A 22,567-nucleotide genomic window follows, 5' to 3' on the forward strand; every position below is an offset into this window, starting at 1 on the left:
ATATATATATATATATATATATATATATATATATATATATATATATATATATATATATATATATATATATATATATATATATATATATATATATATATATATATATATATATATATATATATATATATATATATGGGTGCCAAAATTTTGGGATCACCTCTATTTTCGTTAAGTTCTAGTGCTCAAAAGTTCAAGCACCTCGAAAAAAGCCTTCATGCAAAATTTGACCTAAATCGGACATGCTTAAGGGGTGCTGCCCGGTGGTAAAGGTTTGACAATTTTCGATCTTGAAAAAGCACCATAGGGGGGAGTACATGAAATTTCCAAAATCGAAAATTTTTTTTGATGCCAAAACTCTTAAAACTGCATGAAACATCGAAATTTAGTGTCATCTCAAAAAAATTTTTTTTTGAAAAAATCAACTTTCTGGGACTTAGAAAAATTTTCATATTTTTTCTAAGTCCCAAAGTCGATTTTTTCAAAAAATTTTTTTTTTCGAGATGACACTAAATCTCGACGTTTCATGCAATTCTAAGCCTTTTGGCATCAAAAATTTTTTTTCGATTTCGAAAATTTCATGTACTCCCCCCTATGGTGATTTTTCAAGATATATGAAAATTTCACTAAGTGGACTAAGAAGGCTTTTTGCCTTTCTCTATAGAAAGGTATTAGAATTGCTGGAAAAACCGACTTTCGAACGGAGCCTCGGAGACCCATAGTGTTATATACCATTCGACTCAGTTCGACGAGATCGGAAAATGTCTGTGTGTGTGTGTGTGTGTATGTGTGTGTGTGTGTATGTGTGTGTGTATGTGTGTGCACTTTTCGAAGATATTTGAACGCGCTCAATTTTCTCAGAGATGGCTCAACCGATTTTAACAAACTTGGGCTCGTTTGAAAGCTACTATCGGGGCATTGATCAAGTTCGAAGATAAAATGGCTGTGACTTTTGGTTCCGGAGATATGATTGTATAAGTGACGTAACCGACAAAAAGCGTTGTATTTGAACGCGCTCAATTTTCTCAGAGATGGCTGAACCGATTTGAACAAACTTGGACTCGTTTGAAAGCTACTGGCGGGCCATTGATCAAGTTCGAAGATCAAATGGCTGTGACTTTTGGTCCCGGAGATATGATTGTATAAGTGACGTAACCGACAAAAAGCGTTGTATTTGAACGCGCTCAATTTTCTCAGAGATGGCTGATCCGATTTTAACAAACTTGGGCTCGTTTGAAAGCTACTGTCGGGCCGTTGATCAAGTTCGAAGATCAAATGGTTGTGACTTTTGGTTCCAGATATATAATTGTATAAGTGACGTAACCGACAAAACACGTTGATTTTTACCGCTCTTATATATATATATATATATATATATATATATATATATATATATATATATATATATATATATATATATATATATATATATATATATATATATATATATATATATATATATATATATATATATATATATATATATATATATGGGTGCCAAAATTTTGGGATCACCTCTATTTTCGTTAAGTTCTAGTGCTCAAAAGTTCAAGCACCTCGAAAAAAGCCTTCATGCAAAATTTGACCTAAATCGGACATGCTTAAGGGGTGCTGCCCGGTGGTAAAGGTTTGACAATTTTCGATCTTGAAAAAGCACCATAGGGGGGAGTACATGAAATTTCCAAAATCGAAAATTTTTTTTGATGCCAAAACTCTTAAAACTGCATGAAACATCGAAATTTAGTGTCATCTCAAAAAATTTTTTTTTTGAAAAAATCAACTTTCTGGGACTTAGAAAAATTTTCATATTTTTTCTAAGTCCCAAAGTCGATTTTTTCAAAAAATTTTTTTTTTCGAGATGACACTAAATCTCGACGTTTCATGCAATTCTAAGCCTTTTGGCATCAAAAATTTTTTTTCGATTTCGAAAATTTCATGTACTCCCCCCTATGGTGATTTTTCAAGATATATGAAAATTTCACTAAGTGGACTAAGAAGGCTTTTTTATTTTAGATTAGCATTACTGTTCTCATATAAATAGGCAGCGCAAATGTCAAGCACTAGTTTGGAAAAATGATGCTGACTGTGTGACATAAACACTGAAGCATGCTTTTGTGAACTACTCAAATCAATCTGAATCTATTGGCGTCTAAAATTATTTAATAAATGTATGAAACATATTTTCATGAGACTGTTATGAAAGAAGAGAAAGGCATTATCACACCACTAGGTGGATTAAGAAGGGTTTTTATTTTAGATTAGCATTACTGTTCTCATATAAATAGGCAGCGCAAATGTCAAGCACTAGTTTGGAAAAATGATGCTGACTGTGTGACATAAACACTGAAGCATGCTTTTGTGAACTACTCAAATCAATCTGAATCTATTGGCGTCTAAAATTATTTAATAAATGTATGAAACATATTTTCATGAGACTGTTATGAAAGAAGAGAAAGGCATTATCACACCACTAGGTGGATTAAGAAGGGTTTTTTTAATTTTTTTTTAAATTTTTGGTGGTTGTTCAAAGTGAAAACAACGATTTTTCACGAAAAAATCCACCATTTTGTAGCTGTTAAACCTTCCTAAAGAAACAAACAACGAAAAGGAACACGTTGAGGTCTGGATTTTCATATGTAAAAAGTGTGGGCAAAATTTGAAAAAAATTGGTGCAGTAGTTTTTGAATGACGATGGACACGGACTTTCAAAACCGGCTTTCGAGGAAAACGCGTTTAAAGGTTTTTATCTATAAAATCAATGGAAACAATTTGGTACTCAAGGGAGCCCGTAGGGTCTAACATGTTCAAAAAATTATATTTTTTCTTTTATAATTCATTATAACGAAACATTTCGAGAATGTTTTGTCAAGTTTTGAAGTCAATCGAAGTAGAAATCTTGGACCTGTGCGCTTGATTCTTCGTAGAATGAGATAGCCATAGATAAAGGTCAATAACTTCCAGAGTTTCGATCCAATAGGCTTGAAAATTTCACAGAAAATTCTTCATATGTTTTACTATAAGAAAATATATAAAAAATAACAAATGATTTTTCGAAAGTGTTAGACCCTACCCGCCCCTTAAAGTTGTTCTACAGTGATTTTCTCGTGAGACTTAACAGTGATGAGTTGCACAACCAATTTTAATATATTTAAAAATCTTTCTGAGCATATCTAACATAAATAACAATTCTAAAACAATTGTAGAGCATCTGTAAATTTCAATAAGTTACATTTGCTACTTGGGTTGTTCCACATCAGTACTTTTATTACTGCATTGCGTGCGAACGTTGCCCGTCATTGAATGTGTGAGTGACGAAAATTTGATTTATTTGCGCTCGTACGAGCGGTACGAAGTTTGTGCCGTTCAAATATTGCACTTGCGATGTGCAAATTTAAACAGTTAAATAGTTCTTAACTCACTTTTGTAAATTTGTATAGCCCTGAAAAGGGCTGATTTTGTAGTATTTAACTTTTCGGTGTATTTTTCTCCAATGCAAACAATCTCAGCTAAATGCTGATGTAAAAATTATGTTGATCAAAAACTTATCACTCCCCCAGAGGATAAATTTTTAAAAGGCGCCCCATAGTAAAGTAAGACGTTTTCACGTCAACTTCAGTGTCTGATCGAGACTGATGGGTCGTTGTCCTTCCTTAGAGCAGGTGAAGCATTACCATATACTTTCTTTCTAAATCGTGTATCTTTCCATGTGACAATGGAGATGGTGGCCGCCTGCAATTGTGGCTATCGTGCTATTGAAATGTTCCATCTGAGTTGGAATAGTACGAGTAAGTGTGCAATTCGTCAGGACGCAACAGAACAGATTAACGAATGGCGTCTACCCTTATGATTATCCTTTTCGTGGAAAGTGCAATTATCAAATCAATTCCACGAAAACGAAAGGTAAGGAAAGTTAATTCTATTCCAGATAAAACTGCAACCGTAGAAATCCTTCCTTATACGTCAACAGACCGAAATAAATGACGCTTCTTGGTATCGATAAGATTCATTTGCTGCCGAACTTCTTCGATCCATTCCACGAATATATCACGTGTAATATCATAAAAAAAAGGTGAAGCGCTTGGAGTGACTATCTAGTCGGTTGAATCACTTGTCACGATCCAGATTGCACTTGGCCACTAGTCGACCACGTGCTGTGCTCGCCGCTGACCTAGTGTGCGAAATCCCTCTGCCATGCTGTCGCTGCTGCGAGACGGTGACGGTGATGGTGACGACGATGATCGCGTTCAGCTCGCTGGTTTACTAGGTAATCAAGTTGCATTTCACACGATTGTAAATACTTCCATCAGCTGGCAGCGAAAGATGCGGAGGTGTGCACTATACTCTCTAGCAGAACCAACGTGTGCCCACACATCCATAGCTGGCGGCACTAGCTTCAGTACTTGTCTACTATAAACTACGTATAGTTCGGTTGGGTAAATGAGCGACCGGCTGAGCTTGCTTTATTCAGTTCGCTACGCGACGTCCTCGAAACGATCTCGTCCTCTAGGTTGTAATCGGTGCGGGGGAACAGGTGTCTCCAGAATTATTCTAGTGTGAAAAATTATCCGTTCTGGTGAATCTTTGTTTCCGGTCAGTTGGACGTAAGCTCGGAACGATTGGCAGAACGACATCAAACGAACGAATCAAGGTAACCGTCAAGTGTTGAATCATCCTTCAATTCGAAAGTACCCGCAAAATTGATTGAAAAATAGTGCAGAAAATTTTCCCCAATTACGTAATGGTGGAAAAGTGCGAAAAGATTTCGCTGATTTCAGTGCAAATGATTGAATGATTGGCCCGTCGAGGTTGAAGTTTTGAAGGTCAACCGAATGATTCAACGACTGGAACTGTTGAGTTAAAGCAACTAGCTAGCATACAGTGCTGGAAACATTGCTGAAGCCACCGACTCGGGTCGAGTGGAGTACGGAAAGTTTGAGTGTTTCTGATGTCAATCAGCAGTTGGCGGGCTTCATCATCAGATGATTCCGACCGAAGATAGTAAATCATTGTTCCTGTTGAGCATTGGAGGGGGGAAACCATCCTTACCAACTGTTTACATAATGTGGAATGATATTACATGCTGCGCCGAATGTTTGTGTGTTTGTGTATTAATAGATCGGAATTTTCACTATTTTATAATCGAATACTCTGTGCAACACTGGCCAGTGTGATGTGCGCTTTAGTTGGTACTCTATTCGATTTGCTTGTTGGATTTGGAAAACGGTACTCGTTCATTGTAATTATACATTTTAAAATACATTTGAAAATGACACTAAAATAAAACAATGAAAACGAATTTTATTCAAAGACACTTTGAACTGACCTCTACAACCTTTTGGGATGGATAAAAATACGAGAGAGTAACGAACGAGATTGTTGAGCAAGTACTCATTGAATCATGAATATGTCGTTTTTCGAACAAAAATTCAAGTAAAAAATACAAACAAGATAGAAGCTGGTATCGAAAAAAAAATAATGCAACAAGTGGGATCTCTGCTGCTTGCCGGGTCGGAAATCTCGTGTGTGTGTGTTTTTTTGTTTGAGATCGAGTGGTGTTTTCATAATTTGTCTACATATCCGACTCGTTTAGCAAGTGGATAAAAAAACGTGATCTTGAAAGTGACGAATGAAGTCATCATCTGTTTGTTTTTACGCTGTGTTGTTGTGATTGGTTAGTTTATTTGGTTCGGCGTACAATAAGAAATATTGCTTGGTGACATTTTGGTATTTGGTAGAAATCGTGCATTTTGTGATATTTAAAAGTTATTTTTACAACGACAGAAAGAAAGGCGTATCGATAGTAAATCAAGCAATCAGCTGTTCTGGGGGATTGTGATATCGTTTTGAAGTGTAGAAATTAGTGAAGTCAAAAGGATAGAAATTATCGAAAATAAGGAGGACATAGAGAGTTCACAGTGTTAGTGGTAAAGAAACATACTGCACTGACTCTAATTTAGCGAATCTAAAAAGCGGAACTCAATTAGCGAAGTTTTGATATGTTTTGCGTAGTTCGGTGCTCTCGACTCACATGGACACTTAATAATTGACTACACTTATCTTTGTTAATCATCAAAATTCAGATCCAGATAGAATTGATGGACGACACGAATACGTTATTTGAATTTGAAGCGATTAAATTGGTACAGGAAAACTATGAGCTCTCTTTCCGAGTCGCTTTAAACTGCTTTACTGTCTTTCGTAATAGGAAATGAAAACGATATTAATCACAGCATAAGACCCATTTAGTGAACATAAAGTGAATCAAAAATTTCATTATTGCACGTGAAACTTAACACTTCATTTGACATGTTTCGGTTTTTCTGATTACGATAAAATATCCCTTTTCAACTTTTTGCCTTTCTCATACACTTAGGCAAAAATAATTCCAATAAAAAGCCCTATGAAACTCATACCAAATTTTTAGGAACATTGTGCGAACTTTTTATGATAAACATAACTTTTCTCATATACTGTGGATTTCAAAAGTTGTTCGTATGAAAACTGTAATAGTGATAGATGAGATGTATATTGCAGAGTCGTAAACATTATAATAGAGGTATATTTTTGATATCAATCTTTTGAAATGGTGATTCTGGCGGTTTTTGATGCATCATAAGATTTGCGTTATAATTTTCACTACTCATTTTGTTTGTATGTAGAATGCTTTTAAATTTTATCTGGATCCGACTCCCGGTTGCAGAGTTACAGGGTGTTATATGCAAAAAATTGCAAAACATGTTCTTGTAGAACCGGTTTTTATGAACATATAATTCTACCGGTTCCGGAATTACATGGTGATGAGTAGAACAATACTTATTTTCAAAAGGGCGTTTCTTTACATAACAAGATCAACAAAGTCTGTAAATTTGGACGAAAGTCTGCGAAAAACTCGATTTTAGAAAGTCTACAAAAGTCTGCACAACAAAAAATGTCTGCAGCACTATACCCTGTAAATTTACAGACAAATCTGTAGGTCTAGCATCTCTGGTGAACACTCTCATAAACGAATACATATTTGGCATACAGCGCCGCACTGCACACATGTTAAATGTGGCTAATCCATCAACAAATTACCGAAATACAAGCGCATCAAATTAGGATCAAAGAAAACTTTTGCCGAAAGTTGTGAATTGACCTGCTTGTTCCCGTAGAATCAACAGATTCAATATACTCAAGCGAACACGGTGTGCAGCAGATGGAAACAAAAAGCAAGCATCCAGCGAACGACGACCACCTGTTTCGTTGGCAGGTGGCTGCGAATTGAAGTTGAAATTGTAAAATGGCATATATTTATAGATTCCTTTGCGTGCGAACGTTCATGCGATGTAAAAGCGAACGATCGAAACCGTCGACCGTACACGAAAAATTAATAGAATGACATCATTTTGGTCAGCTGGGATTGGTGGATGAAAACATAGGTCGATTCTAACCAATTTTTCAATAGTATGCTATTAAAATACTGAAACGACGTTGCCATACATGTTTAAGTTAAAAGTTTCCGAGTCGATTGGTTGTTTAATTAAAAAAGTTATTATCGTTTAAAATTATGACAGAAAAAGGGTACACGGCTATTTTTGAAACTTTTAATTGACACCCGGGCCCGTACAGTGAAGAGCAAGGCATTTTTAATGTCAAAAATACTTTGAATTAGCCATATAAAACTTATGTTGTGTACGTCTTGTTAGTTTTCAGCCATAAAAATTGATTTAGGAGATATCGGTTATTAGTTCCCGGTTCCGAAAATACCGCAAATAGTAGTCAAAAACCAACGTCATTCAGAGCGAAGCAGAACGGAAAAATGCTTCGAAAAACGAAAAAAAGCTCTCTCTCTCTCTCTCTCTCCCTCTAGCGCTCTCTCTCTCTCTCTCTCTAAACTTTTAATTGACAATCGTAAAATTTGGTGCTTGCGGTCACTAGCTACTCATTAATTATTATTACCAGGAGCTACGATAATTACATAAAAAAACCCATCAGATCAGAAACGATAAAAGATAAATCTTTATCTGTCTGTCATCTGTTGAAAGTTGATATTTAAAGGTTGACTAGGTTTTGATGAAAAAAACAATCATTACTTTTGGATGGTAGCTTATATTGAAAAACTTAGTTAAGCAAAATTATGCACAATAATTAGTTTGACCACTTTTTGGAAGCTAAAACAACTCATAAAAGAGTGATTTTTCAAGAGCTACCCTACTTGCACTCCGAAAAATTGATGTAACTCAATCAAATGAGCGTTAGGAAGATGACTTTTAAGCAAAGTTGTTCAAAATAAATTGTTTTACAACTTTGCTGTAAAGTGCAATAATTTTTAAATTTAATTAAGAAAGTTAGCTTCCAGATTTCAATCCAAATATGGACTACCCTAATGACATTTTACATCAAAAGATGCGCCATTTGATTACAAACAACTTGTTGTGAAGACACCAACTACAAAAAAAAACCCTTCTTAATCCACCTAGTGGTGTGGTAATGCCTTTCTCTTCTTTCATAACAGTCTTATGAAAATATATTTCATACTTTTATTATATAATTTCAGATACTAATTTTGACACCAATTGATTCAGATTGATTCAAGTAGTTCACAAAAGCATGTCAGCATTATTTTTCCAAACTAGTGCTTGACATTTGCGTTGCCTATTTGTATGAGAAGAGTGATGCTAATCTAAAAAAACCCTTCTTAGTCCACTTAGTGGAATTTTCATATATCATATATCCCAAAATTTTGGCACCCTTATATATATAAGAGCGGTAAAAATCCACGTGTTTTGTCGGTTACGTCACATATACCATCATATATCTGGAACCAAAAGTCACAACCATTTGATCTTCGAACTTGATCAATGGCCCGACAGTAGCTTTCAAACGAGCCCAAGTTTGTTAAAATCGGTTCAGCCATCTCTGAGAAAATTGAGCGCGTTCAAATACAACGCTTTTTGTCGGTTACGTCCCTTATACAATCATATCTCCGGAACCAAAAGTCTCAGCCATTTGATCTTCGAACTTGATCAATGGCCTGACAGTAGCTTTCAAACGAGCCCAAGTTTGTTAAAATCGGTTCAGCCATCTCTGAGAAAATTGAGCGCGTTCAAATATCTTCGAAAAGTACACACACACACACAGACATTTTCCGATCTCGTCGAACTGATTCGAATGGTATATAACACTATGGGTCTCCGAGGCTCCGTTCAAAAGTCGGTTTTTCCAGCAATTCTAATACCTTTCTATAGAGAAAGGCAAAAATTAATAGCGAAAATATTTTTTGGTCTTGCTAAAGAAAGCTCTTGCTTTTCAGACTAAAATATTAAATGGGGATTTTAAAATCCAACCGTTTATTTTATCTATGTATTGGCGTTAGGACATGTGATTAATAATTTTCATAATATTTATTTAAAATACTCCACATTGTTTGTCTTGAATATAACAAATGCTGTTTGAATTAGTATGCCGCCAAGTTTCTTCAAGCATATGGCCAAGGAGAAAATACGGACAAACGATGAATTGAGAGATAGTGATGAAAGGTAGCTTACCTTCTAAGTAACAGTACTTGTCATGTCATGTCACTTGACGTTAAAGTTCTTCGTGGCATTGAGTTCCGACGTTCATCATTCAATATAATACAGTTTCGCTGACTCAAACTAAAGAATGCACGAGAAAAACAATAAAAAATCACAAGTGCTAATCCGTGTGCAACATAGCATAGGATATCTTCATATACTTTTCCATATATTGAGTACGGCACTTTTTGTGACCTGGTGACACCGTACTTTAATTGGCATTGGAAGATTGAAATAACAAATAACATTTATCTAGAAGTTTGCTTCAAGTGTAATTTCAGTTCTATACTAAATTGTTCACATACCCATAATACCCGAGTGGCTGATATTTGAGTTTGATCGAATATACGTTACGATTACATTGTGGTATGGTATTCAACTTAATAAATTTCATCACATAAAAATATAGAAATCATAAAAACATTATCCATGAGATCACTAGCCTTTCGCGTGAAAAAGTTAATCGAATCCTTATGTGAATTGAGATCCGTTTCCGAGTGAGATACATTATTCATTTTTCGGGCTTAAATAAATTAAAACACTCGGGTCATTATTCATTTTTCGGGTTAAAAATTGTTACCAATTTTGAGAAAAGCTTTAGTAAAGAAGCAAGAAACATTTTAAGACTACATCTATATGTTGAATAATTATTCCAAAGGCCATCTCAGAATCATTTTTGAATTTATTTATTTTTGAACAATTTTTTTGTAAGCTTAGGAAAAAATAAAATTGTTGTAGCATAATTACATGTCAGTTGCTATTTGCGCAAATAAAAAGAAGTTTTTAATTAGCTAAGTTTTTAAAACGATGGCTGTGTAATGTCGGAAGTATTCCTTGATGAGGTGAATATAGATTAAACCGACACGCTTCCTTCACAATTTTGTATATAGAAAATCATTCTCATTATCTGCAAGTTTTCACTTCTTCCCTTCCAGAATTGTAGCGATGTACCTATACTAGAGTACGATATATTCACATATTCTAACAAATAATCGAATGAAGAAAGTAAGAAATTTCAAACGAAGAAAGAACTAAATAATTCTTCGGAATCGATTTCTGGTTCTTAAAAGAACCGAATCGTTGAATTCCTTCCATATTAATGGTAAAACAGTTTTTTCCTTTCTCATATAGAAGGGCTATACAATCCCTGTGAAAACCGACTTTTGAACCGAGACCCGGAGGGCCCAATGTCATATACCACTCGACTTAGCTCCACGATTTGATCATATGTCTGTGTGTATGCGTGTGTGTGTGTGTGACAAATATTGTCACTTACAAAAATGTGTGTGACAAATATTTTCTCAAACTTTGATTCAAATGAAAGGTCCTATGGTCACTTTTCCCAGAGATGGCTGAAGCTTATATTGAAAAACTTAATTAAGCAAAATTATGCACAATAATTAGTTTGACCAAGTTAGAAAAAATGATTTTTCAAGAGCTACCCTATTTGCACTCCGAAAAATTGATGTAATTCAATCAAATGAGCGTTAGGAAGATGACTTTTAAGCATAGTTGTTCAAAATGAAATGTTTTACAACTTTGCTGTAACCCTAATGACATTTTACATCAAAAGATGCGCCATTTGATTACAAACAACTTGTGAAGACACCAACTACAAAAAATCACATTTAATAGCGAAAATATTGTTGTCTCGCTAATTTTCCGTTTCGGTTCATTGTGCATTGAGAGTAAAAACCATACTCAGATTTGACAATGCAGGAATCGCAGTCTAAGCATTTACTGAGAAAACCTACTTTTTGAACCAAAGCATGGAAGAACGAGTTGTTACAAACCATTCGGCTCAGTTCGTCGATATCGAAAAATGTCTGTGGTAAATAATGTTACTCAATTTTCGAGGAGATGGCAAGCCCGATTGTCATAAACTTGGATTCAAACGAAAGGTCTTACGATTCCATATAAAGTTGTTGAATTTCATATAAATCCAACCTCTTGGTTCCGGAATAAAAGACTAAAGAGTGATTTAAACTTAAAAGTCCTTCTAAACTGGGTTGAAAACTGTTTGAATTAGTTTATATTAATTGATGTATAAACAAACTGAAATGCCTAGTTTTCGATTTCTGAAGTAAAAATAAAAAAAAAGTATTAAAAATCTTCAAGTTGGAGCTCATTTTATTTTCTCATAGATGACAAACATATTCACGATATTGTCTCTGACATTACTCACCTGCGTTTTAACGATGAATCGATTAAACGAAAAAAAAGTCATCTTTTGGCACTATTAAAAACGAGTTTATGAAAGATAAATGTGATGGGAATTTCTACTACATATTGCTAGAGATTTGAAAGTAATGAATGCAATGAAAATGAGTTCAATTACTGTCGGAAAAACAGTTTTTCAGTTCTGAATCTGGTTGTATGTTGAAGGCATTTGGATTATTCCATTTTTCAGAAAATAAAGCTTTTGCTTTTCAGACTAAATTATTAAATTGGGATTATAAAATAAAACCGTTTATTTTATCTATGTATTGGCGTTAGGACATGTGATTAATAATTTTTACAAACTTAGATTCGAATGAAAGGTCTTGAGGTCTGAGGACAGAGTGTCACGTGTTGAGTTTTAAATCGACCACGAGGTTCGCTCAATTCCCTTTGCGCATCGTATTTCTCTTGTACTCTCTCGTATATGAGCAAACTGTACCGGGTTGCCAGCATACATTTTTTTTGATGATAAGTTTTATCACATTAATCTATCGTATGGGTTTGACATTACATGGATTCCAATGAACAATGAAAAAATATTCAACTTTCACAAAGATTGAATGCGAAACAAAAAATGTATTTATATACAATGAAACGTCTGTGTGTTTGGCAGTCTTGTCGAGCCAATTTTATTTCTCACTCCTTTTTCAGATATCAGAAAACCGAAGCAAAAAAACGGCGGATGCATTGAGACTGACTTTGTGTCACAGAAACATATAAGACTTTATTTTTATCGCGATAACATATATGTTTTTATGTACTAATCGCATCTAGACTAAATTATTTAGACCTTGTTAGGGTAGATTTATGATACAAGCCTTCAAAGCCGAGATATTCGATGAACAAGTAGAGTTATGCATTTCCGAGTGTTCCAATTTTCAGCAGTTCTTCAGTCAGAAAAAAATACAACACGACCGCTAAACTCAATGAATCATTCTGAAAATTTCACAGAATATTCTCAACAAAATTTCGAAGACATTGTCAGGTGGGTTTTTCTATATTCTGCACCGTTTCCAAGAAAATTTAATTTGAAACGTGAAAATAGCAAAAAACCTACCACTTTACGGTACTGTCCTCAGCCCTTAAGATATCATAAGAATATTCCAATTTTCATTCGGATCAAACCCCTTGTTCCAAAGCTAGGGTGCGTAGTGTAGTGATTTCAAGAAAATTTCTGCGTTGCTTATATAGAAAGGTTATGCAATCACTGTAAAATGTACAAAAAAACTGTTTTAATCCACCTAATGGTGTAATGATGCCTTTCTCTTATCTCACATATTCTCATATACAAATGTGCGGTATTCTTCACAATTTTTTTTGATTCTTAAAAAAAACAAAAAGGTTTGTCCATAAACTAGTATAACCTACAGAGTGAAACAGTACTCAGGTCGGTTATGCCATCTCTGAGGAAACGAAAAGAGGTACTTCCGAAACCGGAATCTGGGAACAGGTATAAGCGAAGTTAGTTCGAGAAAAGCGACTGGGATCTATTTGAAGTCTATGGCTACAATCGTCGGTCGTTCATCAAAAACCCAAGAGCCCAAATTAATGTTTGACCGTCTACTGACATTGACTACCGATTGGAAAAGTTTTGAGGCAAGTTTAAAAATTATTTTACTTTTTATTTCCGGTGCTTCCGCAAACAGAAAACGAGAGCCAGCATAGCAAGTTGAGAATTGTTTTTACGTGTATTGTTTCGCCGCTTCAAGTGACGGTATCCAATTTTAAAAACACTTCACCATATAATTCCGGAACCGGAAGTCGGATACGGATGAAATTTGAAAGTTTTATATGGGATAATGGGACTTTTCATTTGAATCTAAGTTTGTAGAAATCGGGCACGCCATCTCTGAAAAAAGTGAGGAAGCAAATTGAAATAAGAATTTTTTTAACTAATCACCCCGTAACTTCGGAACTGGAAGTCGGATCAAAATAAAATTAAGAAACTTTGTAAAGAACAATTATACCTTTCATTTGAAACTAAGTTTGTGAGAATCGGTTTAGCCGTCTCTGGGAAAAGTAAGTGCACTTTTTTTCATTTTTTTGCACATATCACCCTGTAATTACGGAACCGGAAATCGGATTCGAATAAAATTCAGGAACTTTGTGTGGGGTTTCAAGACCTTTCATTTAAATCTAAGTTCATGAAATGAGTGCAAAAAAATGTTACATACATACATACATACACACATGCAGACATTTTTTGTACTCGACGAACTGAGTCGAATGGTATATGACTCTCGGACCTCCGGGCCTCGGTTCAAAAGTCGGTTTTCACAGTGATTGCATAACCTTTCTATATGAGTAAGGTAATAATGAAAATGTATGTACCAATTTATCTCAGAGATGATGTGACTGATTTTTAATGGTCTTATGTTTCTTTACGAAACATTCCAATTTCGAATTACTTTCTCACTTTTCTCAAAGATGGCGCCACCGATTTTTACAAACTTAGCTATGGCCCTATATAAAATTTCTGAATTTCATCTGGATCCACTTCCGGTTCCGTAAAAAAATTCTAAACTGGCCTTAAAACTAGCCCATTTGATAGTCAGTAGATGGCCAAACAAACTGATTTCGGCTATCCTGGTTTCCGGTTTCTGATTCCGGAGGCATCGGAGATGGCGGTTTGACCGATTTTCACAAACTTGGATTCTACTGAAAGGTCTTGTGGTCCCATACGGAATCCCTGAAATTCATCCGAATCCGACTTCCGGTTCCGTAATTATAGGGTTTATTGAACGTCTGGCTTGAACTTGTTTTTAACTCTACTACTGTGGCAATAAAATTTCTCATAATCTTTATAAAACAATTGGCAAATCCTGTCGATACCAGCGGCGAGCTTAGAACTAATCAATGTTGATAGTTTTCAGTTATGGCAAGAAGAAGATTGGGTAGAACCTAATCGTGAATATCTCTGGTTGTACTTAATACAAAAACCATCGGGAATATGACCAGAAATGTATGATAAAATTTTCATCAGTCTATCTGGACATGACTTCCGGTTCCGGATTTATATGCGGATAAATAAAACCTAAAAAATTCTCATATAAAAGTCTACGCGAAACATGGATGAGCTTGTTATTTTATGTCCAAACAAACATATTTCGGTTATGTCGATCCACGGTCTCCGCTTTTTCAGAAATTTCAGAAACATAAATACATAAAAGTATTTTATATTAGTACTGCAGGACGGAAATATTTTTTTCAATTTCAGGCAAGAGTTAAGCTACTAGTAAAGTAATTTATCGTTTTAGAAGTTTAATTAAATAAATTGAAGTATAATTACTTCAAGACATTGTAGATACACTATATCATTATCATCTACAACTAATTATAAATCCCAAAACTTTTATTTTCAGACGTAAATCATGGCTTCGAGATTACGGAAAATCGGTATCACGGCGGCAGGTGTAGCCTTGGGTGCCGCCTTGTCGACCTACGCCCTGAAAAGCAGTGACATTTCACCACATCACGTAAGCCACTTTCATCGGCGATTATTTAATTGTTCCCAGGCAGAAATAGAAAAAGAAAATACTTTCGTTTATTGGCACAGGTTCAAATGGAGGAGGTTCAACGGGTTCGTCGCAAGCGCACACTGCCGTCCCGCTCGGAACAGGTCAAAGCCCTGCAGAGTGGCGAAGAGTTCGATGTGCTGATCATTGGCGGTGGGGCAACCGGGGCTGGTTGCGCACTGGATGCGGTCACCCGGGGTCTCAAGACAGCACTGGTGGAAAGAGATGACTTTGCCAGTGGAACGTCGTCCAAGTCCACCAAGTTGATTCATGGTGGTGTGCGATACTTACAGAAGGCCATCCTGGGGGTGAGTTTGCTTGGAAATATTTCCGGTCGAAGATAACATACATAACTAGGATTTTTTTTCGGGTTCTTACAGCTAGACATTGAACAGTACAGAATGGTGAAGGAAGCTTTGCATGAACGAGCTTCTATGCTGAGGTCGGCTCCGCATTTGACGAGACCTTTGCCGATTATGCTGCCTGTCTACACGTAATTTATAAAAATCGTTTCACTAATTACTGATAACCAAGTATCTGTATTTGTAGATGGTGGGAGATCCCGTACTTCTGGGTGGGCATTAAAGCCTATGATTTCGTGGCCGGTGATCGCAACGTCAAGAGCTCTTATTATTTGTCCCGTGAAGATGCTCTGGAATTGTTTCCCATGCTTCGCGGAGATAGACTGCGTGGTGCCATCGTGTATTACGACGGTCAACAGGACGATGCAAGGATGTGCTTGGCTATCGCACTGACGGCTGCTCGACACGGTGCTGCTATCACGAATCACGTTGAGGTGTTGCAATTGTTGAAGAAGAAAAATGAAAGCGGTAAGGAGGTGCTTTGCGGAGCCAAGGTTCGGGACAACATTAGCAAGAAAGAGTGGACAATCAAGGCCAAATGCATCATCAATGCAACTGGACCGTTTACGGATTCCATTCGGCAAATGGATAACCCAACCGTGAAGTCAATATGCTGTCCGAGTTCGGGTGTTCACATTGTACTACCGGGATACTACAGTCCGGCCCAGATGGGACTACTCGATCCGGCAACTTCGGATGGGCGTGTTATCTTCTTCCTGCCATGGTTGAATGGTACGATCGCCGGAACTACGGATGCTCCGTGTGATGTCACTCCAAGCCCGGCACCCAGTGAGGATGATATTCAGTTCATTCTGAGCGAAATCAAGAACTATCTGAACAAGGATGTTGACGTGCGTCGGGGTGATGTTCTGTCGGCATGGAGCGGTATTCGACCGCTGGTATCGGATCCGAATAAGGGTGATACGCAGTCCCTGGCACGTAACCATATTGTACACGTGAGTGATTCGAATCTGGTGACTATTGCCGGTGGTAAGTGGACTACGTATCGTGCCATGGCCGAGCATACGATGGATGCAGCCGTGAGAGCATGCAATCTGCAACCGGAACGTGGATGTGTTACCGATGGACTGTTCATCGAGGGTGCTCAGGGATGGACTCCTACCATGTATATTCGGTTGGTGCAGGATTTGGGCCTGGAGGTAGAAGTGGCGAAACATTTGGCAATTTCGTATGGTGATCGTGCGTTTGCTGTCGCCAAAATGGCTTCACTTACCGGTAAAAGATGGCCCATCATCGGCAAGAAGCTACACCCCGAGTTTCCGTACATTGATGCGGAAGTTCGCTACGGTGTTCGCGAGTACGCGTGCACCTGTGTCGATATGATTGCCCGTCGTTTACGTCTTTCATTTTTGAATGTGCAAGCCGCCAGTGAGGCCTTACCATTTATTGCTGAGTTGATGGGCGAGGAGCTGAAGTGGTCGAAGGATGAAAAAGAGGTGAGTTGATTCGGCGATGTGATGATCGTTTTAAAATAAATGTTTCGCGTCCATTACAGAAACAAATCAAAGAGGCCGAACACTTCCTGCAAACGCAGATGGGACAACAGGTGAACCGACAGCTGAAGGAGAAGATTCCGATCAATTTGTCGAAATCGGAGGTGGACCAATACACGAAACGCTTCGAGACGATCGACAAGGACAAAAAGGGATATGTTTCCATTACGGACATCAAGCGTGCCATGAAAGTAAGTAGTTTCAATATTGAATCTCATAAGAAGAGCTTGCGCACAATGACATTTTGTTTTTCAGTCGTTCGGAGATGCTGAAGTGAGCGGTGAGGAATTGCATGAAATTCTACGTGAAATCGACAGCAACATGAACGGACAAGTTGAGCTGGATGAATATCTTCAGGTAACCTAAGGAAGTAAGTGACAGTAGAATTGTAATAATGACTTCGTTCTATGATTTCAGATGATGTCTGCTATCAAGTCGGGTTACATCTCGCATTCTCGTTTCGCCGCCGTTGCCGAACAGGAGGAGATTCGCAAGGAGCAAGAACGACTTCGAAGGCAGATCACCGTGGACCGCTCGGGTGGTGGTCTGTAGACTTGTTCAGTCTTCTTCCTTTTTTTCTCGACTTTCGGGAACCTTTTGGATTTTTTGTTTCGTTCTTTATCCCAGCGCAGGTACAGTGAACCAAATGTTTTGTTGAACGATGTTCTTTTCTCCTTTGCAGGTCAACGAAAGTAAACTAAAGCATGCGGATAAACCTATCCCTGTTACTTAAAACTTTCATACACACAAACATGAAACCCATTCGTAGCGTACCAAGGGTTAGAAAAAGTGGGAAGCGAAGTCATTCCCAATACCTGAAGATTGCTGGTATTTTCTCCCGCCCATTTCTGTATCTTTCGATGTACATACTTATTGCATTATATTCCCGATAAACGGACCACCGTCGATCCGTTGGAACGGATCAACCTTGTCAAACCGTTGATTTGGGACGGTGTAGTTGTTTCGTTACAATTTGATAGGATAGGTAATACATATATATTTTTCCATTCATGACTACGGCATTGACTTCTCCATACGGCTTAGTACCTGTGTATCGCATATCATCAAGTAGTGCAGTCTTTAGTGGCTGTATTGTGTGTGGTTTTGTTACCCAATTGGAACACGTTCGAAATTATGTTTGTGTTGTTATTAATATGCTCATGTGTTTTGTTCTAAGAATACTTTTTCGAACCGTTTCTGATAAATTTCTGTTTTTTTTTCTAGGAAATTGTCCCGCCAACTTACAATTACTATTTATGAATATCATTATCATTATAAACGCATTACCATTGTGAATCATTTAACATATATCGAATTCTATTCGGAAATAAGCACGACACCGACAACACGGCTGTATGACATTACGGATCACTAGTGTTTACCCTAGGAATAAAGAAAGGCAATGAAACCCCTTTTTCATTGGGATTGTTGTTAACGGTTACGTACACAGTTTATTGTTATTTAATACATTTTGTTACATTTGGTGAGTTGTGCTCTATGAATGTCATAAACTGACTAAAAGACTTTCGAATAATATTTACTTACGGCTATCAGAGTCGAAGCACGGAATTGCGCAACAAATTTCCAAACCATCAATTTACATAGTTTTGTGTGCATCACAGAAGTATCATGCCATCAGCAGATTCATCTTTGTCTTTTTCCAAAAAAAAAATTTGATGTGAACTGACATGAGAAAAAAAAGCATGCAATTGAAATAAAAATCTATTTTAAAACTAAGTGATTTACAAACGCTTTTCTTCAGAAATAGAGAGCAATAGAGAAATGTCCAAGAATGGTGCGATATCTTTTAACAACTGGTTGCTTCTCATCGACTCTTTCGAAGCTAGTTGTCACAACATTCATTGACGTCTTCATTTTGACAATTTGGTTGTCAAATCAAGTAAACTGCTTGCAGTTTGCTATATCGTAGAAAGAATTAAAATTAGCAAGAGAAAGTATTTAGGAAGGGTTTTTTTGCAGTAGTACGTGACATGTGAAAATCAAAAACATCGGAACAGTGATTGAAAAGGCGGCACATGCTAAGAAAAAATTCGTTAAATGCATAGTTTGTTCTAGCATGAACCCTAAAAAATGGCTGGTATGGTAGACTGTGAAGATGGATGTCGAAATTCAATTTTTGTAACAGATACAGATACAAAGACTGCTTTGGAGACATCTCAGCGAACGAATATAGCAGATCAATTAGTTTACAACGGTCCTGGTAGCTGGGAAGGGTTATTGGAGGGTCGTTCCAAGGAAGACACCGAAGTGTAAAGCGAACGAAGTTGCGTTGGATAGATTCAATAAGGAATGTATCGAAAATAAGCTATCCACAAATTATTAGGTGGCTGTACCGGCTGAGGCTGGTTAAAATACATAGATGATAATGCCTTTAAAGTGAGTGTGTACAGTGCCTAACGAATTGTCATCGCCGTTTCAGTGATTGTTGTTCTTGTTTTCACGCTCGAAAATGTCTGTTTATGTGCCCAATTCTCACCATTTGCGGGAAGTTTTACTTTTCTGTTACGATTCGAAAAAAAAATGCAACTGAAGCGCATCGAATGCTTTCAGAAACTTACGATGATGCTGCTCTGAGTAAAAGAACGTGTCGGAAGTGGTTTCAACGTTTTAAAAATGGTGATTTCGATGTCGAAGACAAACATGATGGTGGAAAAGAAAAAACCTTCAAAGATGAATAACAATTTACTACGAGCTTTTAAAACCGGGTTAAACCATCACAGGAGATCGCTACCGAACGCAACTGATGCGCCTTAGTCGCGCGCTAAATGAAAAGCGGCCACAGTGTCAAGAGCGACATGGTAAAGTCATCCTCCAACACGACAATGCTCGACCTCACGTCGCAAAAGTGGTCAAAAAGTACATGGAAACGCTGAAATGGGAAGTCTTGCCCCACCCGTCGTATTCCCGCCTTCTGACTTCAGATGTCGCCCCTTCTGACTTCCACCTATTCCGTTCGTTGGCACACGGCCTGGCAGATCAACATTTTCAATCCTTCGAAGAGTTGGAAAAATGGATTGCTTCATGGATAGCGTCAAAAGAGGACTCCTTTTTTTCGAGCCGGGATCCGAAAATTTCCGGAAAGATGGGAGAAAGTTGTCGCTAGCGACGGACAATACTTTGAATAATACATCTGTAAGCACTTTTTCGCAATAAAGCTTTAAATTTTGGAAAAAAACGGCGGAAGCAAAGTTCTACACCTAATACATGCGTACAATAAAAATGTATGTGGATAGCTTATTTTCAATACACTCCTTACGCTGGACGTCGTTCTGATAGTTTGGTGCCCAAACAACAGCAGCGTACTTTAGAGTAGATTGGACCAAAGTGCAATACAGCGCTTTCAAACAGTATACATCTAGGGGGGTTATTAGTTACGCAAAAAAATCCATGCATTTTAGAAGCTTTTAAGATCATGTATTCCATATGTTCTTTGAAACGTAGTTTACAATCCAAGAGAACTTTGACTACGGACTCCCGCTTACTAACTGTCAGAGCTGGATATAATTGTTGAGCGCTTACGAGATAACGACGCATTTGGTTGCGTTCAATACCACCCCATTCACGTCACACCACTTGATAAATATATCCAACTCTTTCTGCAAGAATAGAGCATCTTCGGAATCCCTGATGAGCTGAAACACTTTCTAGTCGTCGGCGAGTGATAGTATTAGGTACTTCAACGAAAAATTTAGATCGTTCAAATAAAGTAAAAATATGAATGGTCTGAGATGACTGCCTTGAGGCACACCAGAGCTCACTCGGAAAGGTGTGGTAATATCAATTTTTACAGCCATGTCACGATTTGTTAGGTAAGACTGAAGCCAAACCAAAAGTGCATCATTGCATCCAAGCCTCACTAATTTGTTTATTTGGGAGCAGGGAAAAGCCCACTGGAGCTAGAATTTAGATTATCAATTTGTATTCATGTTTCAAAAGCCAAAAGAAATGCAAGAATGTTTGAAAACAAGTATTGTTAGACTATTTGAAAATGAATTATAGACAAAAGCAATTGTAATGGAGTCTCAGAACTATCAGAACTAATTGGCTCAGTTCGCTTTCACATCTCATCCAAGTCAGCCGATAAAACAAAACCGCTTACGTTCGGGACGAAAAAAACTAAGCACAGTATTGTGTAGTGAACAATACAACGACCTCGAAAATGAGTGAACCAAACGAACAAAAGCTACCGCCGGTACGAAAGAATACAATTGTTGTTGACTTCAGGCAGTGCAAAATTCGACCTTCGATACGAGAACTTGAAGGTTCGCTTAAGGAGCAAATGCATCTTGACATTAAACGTGTGCATTTACTGCAATGCAATAAGACCAATATTAGTTGTTTATATCCAGTTCTATAAAGAGTTGGATGCAATTCAATTCGCTAAAGACAATAATAATGTGCACTATTTGGAGCATGAAAACATCAAGCACAACATTCCAGTATATATGGAAGATAGTGCTAAAGAAGTGCGTGTGCATGATCTTCCCTCAAGCGTCATCAATCCTTATATTCGTAAAACTATGTCCCAATACGGAGAGATTCTCTATATCGAAAAATAAAAGTGGAAGAACTTTTTCCCCGGTATTCTAAATAGCGTACGTTTGTTACGCATGCGCTTGAAAAGGCCTATACCTTCTTATGTAACTTTCGGTTAGGATACAAGAATCCCGTGCAAATCACTTGTTACCTATGACAATCAGATGGCCACATGTCAGTATTGCCAAAAAGCTGTTCATTACGGTAAGCCATGTGATAAACTGGACAAGAAGACAATCACACCAAAGGACAACGGTGCTTCCTTCACATCAACCCCAAGAAACCCCAGTACTCCTGTGACAGTCACCAACAACAGTGAAGTATCCCCTTCAACGAAACCATCCAACGTAACCCCTATAGAACAAAGTACACCAGCTGCAGTTAACAGCTTACCATCCAACCAACCAGCAACTGCAAACAATGTACAACAAGGCACATCTACAGAAACTAGCAACGAAATCAACAACAATACCACGGCAATAGATGACGAGACGAACAAACTGCCCCTCAATCCTCGCAGGAGGGAAATGGAAGCTCCTCTCCCCCTAGAAAAAGGGGACCACGAGATCCAATACAAAAAAAAAATTTAACTAAAAACTCAGCTCAATCGGCCACGTAAAGCTTGTACGCAAATAGGTCTGAATAAAAATATCTTTCATAAAAAAAATTGGCTTAAGTGGCAGGTTCACACAAGGAATCAAAGAAATATGCTTGGGAGAAGCAAATCGATTTCACTGTGCATACCTCTCACTTATACTCAATCAAAATTCTTCATTAAATGGTCAATAACGACGCCGGCCACGACCAAAGGCTGTGCTACTGAAGGAGGGAAGGAATGTTAGTCCGAT

At 37.3% G+C, this 22,567-nt stretch overlaps 1 protein-coding gene across 2 annotated transcripts; it reads left to right on the forward strand.

Moving 5' to 3' along the window:
• The first annotated feature begins 4,403 nt into the window (after positions 1-4,403).
• On the forward strand, positions 4,404-18,899 carry LOC131427893 (glycerol-3-phosphate dehydrogenase, mitochondrial). 2 transcript variants are annotated; one of them, XM_058591461.1, is made up of 10 exons: positions 4,404-4,645; positions 15,134-15,247; positions 15,328-15,594; positions 15,667-15,779; positions 15,836-17,105; positions 17,165-17,353; positions 17,418-17,519; positions 17,580-17,706; positions 17,845-18,147; positions 18,387-18,899. In XM_058591461.1, the coding sequence occupies exons 2-9, from the start codon at positions 15,143-15,145 to the stop codon at positions 17,856-17,858; spliced, it is 2,187 nt and encodes a 728-aa protein (XP_058447444.1). In that variant the 5' UTR covers positions 4,404-4,645; positions 15,134-15,142; the 3' UTR covers positions 17,859-18,147; positions 18,387-18,899. The 2 variants fall into 2 exon arrangements, with proteins under 2 accessions (XP_058447444.1, XP_058447445.1); XM_058591462.1 differs by lacking the exon at positions 17,845-18,147 and having other exon boundaries at positions 17,580-17,794.
• Positions 18,900-22,567: the final 3,668 nt, after the last annotated feature.

The sequence above is a fragment of the Malaya genurostris genome, chromosome 2, assembly GCF_030247185.1.
Source record: "Malaya genurostris strain Urasoe2022 chromosome 2, Malgen_1.1, whole genome shotgun sequence".
Taxonomy (NCBI): Eukaryota; Metazoa; Arthropoda; class Insecta; order Diptera; family Culicidae; genus Malaya; species Malaya genurostris.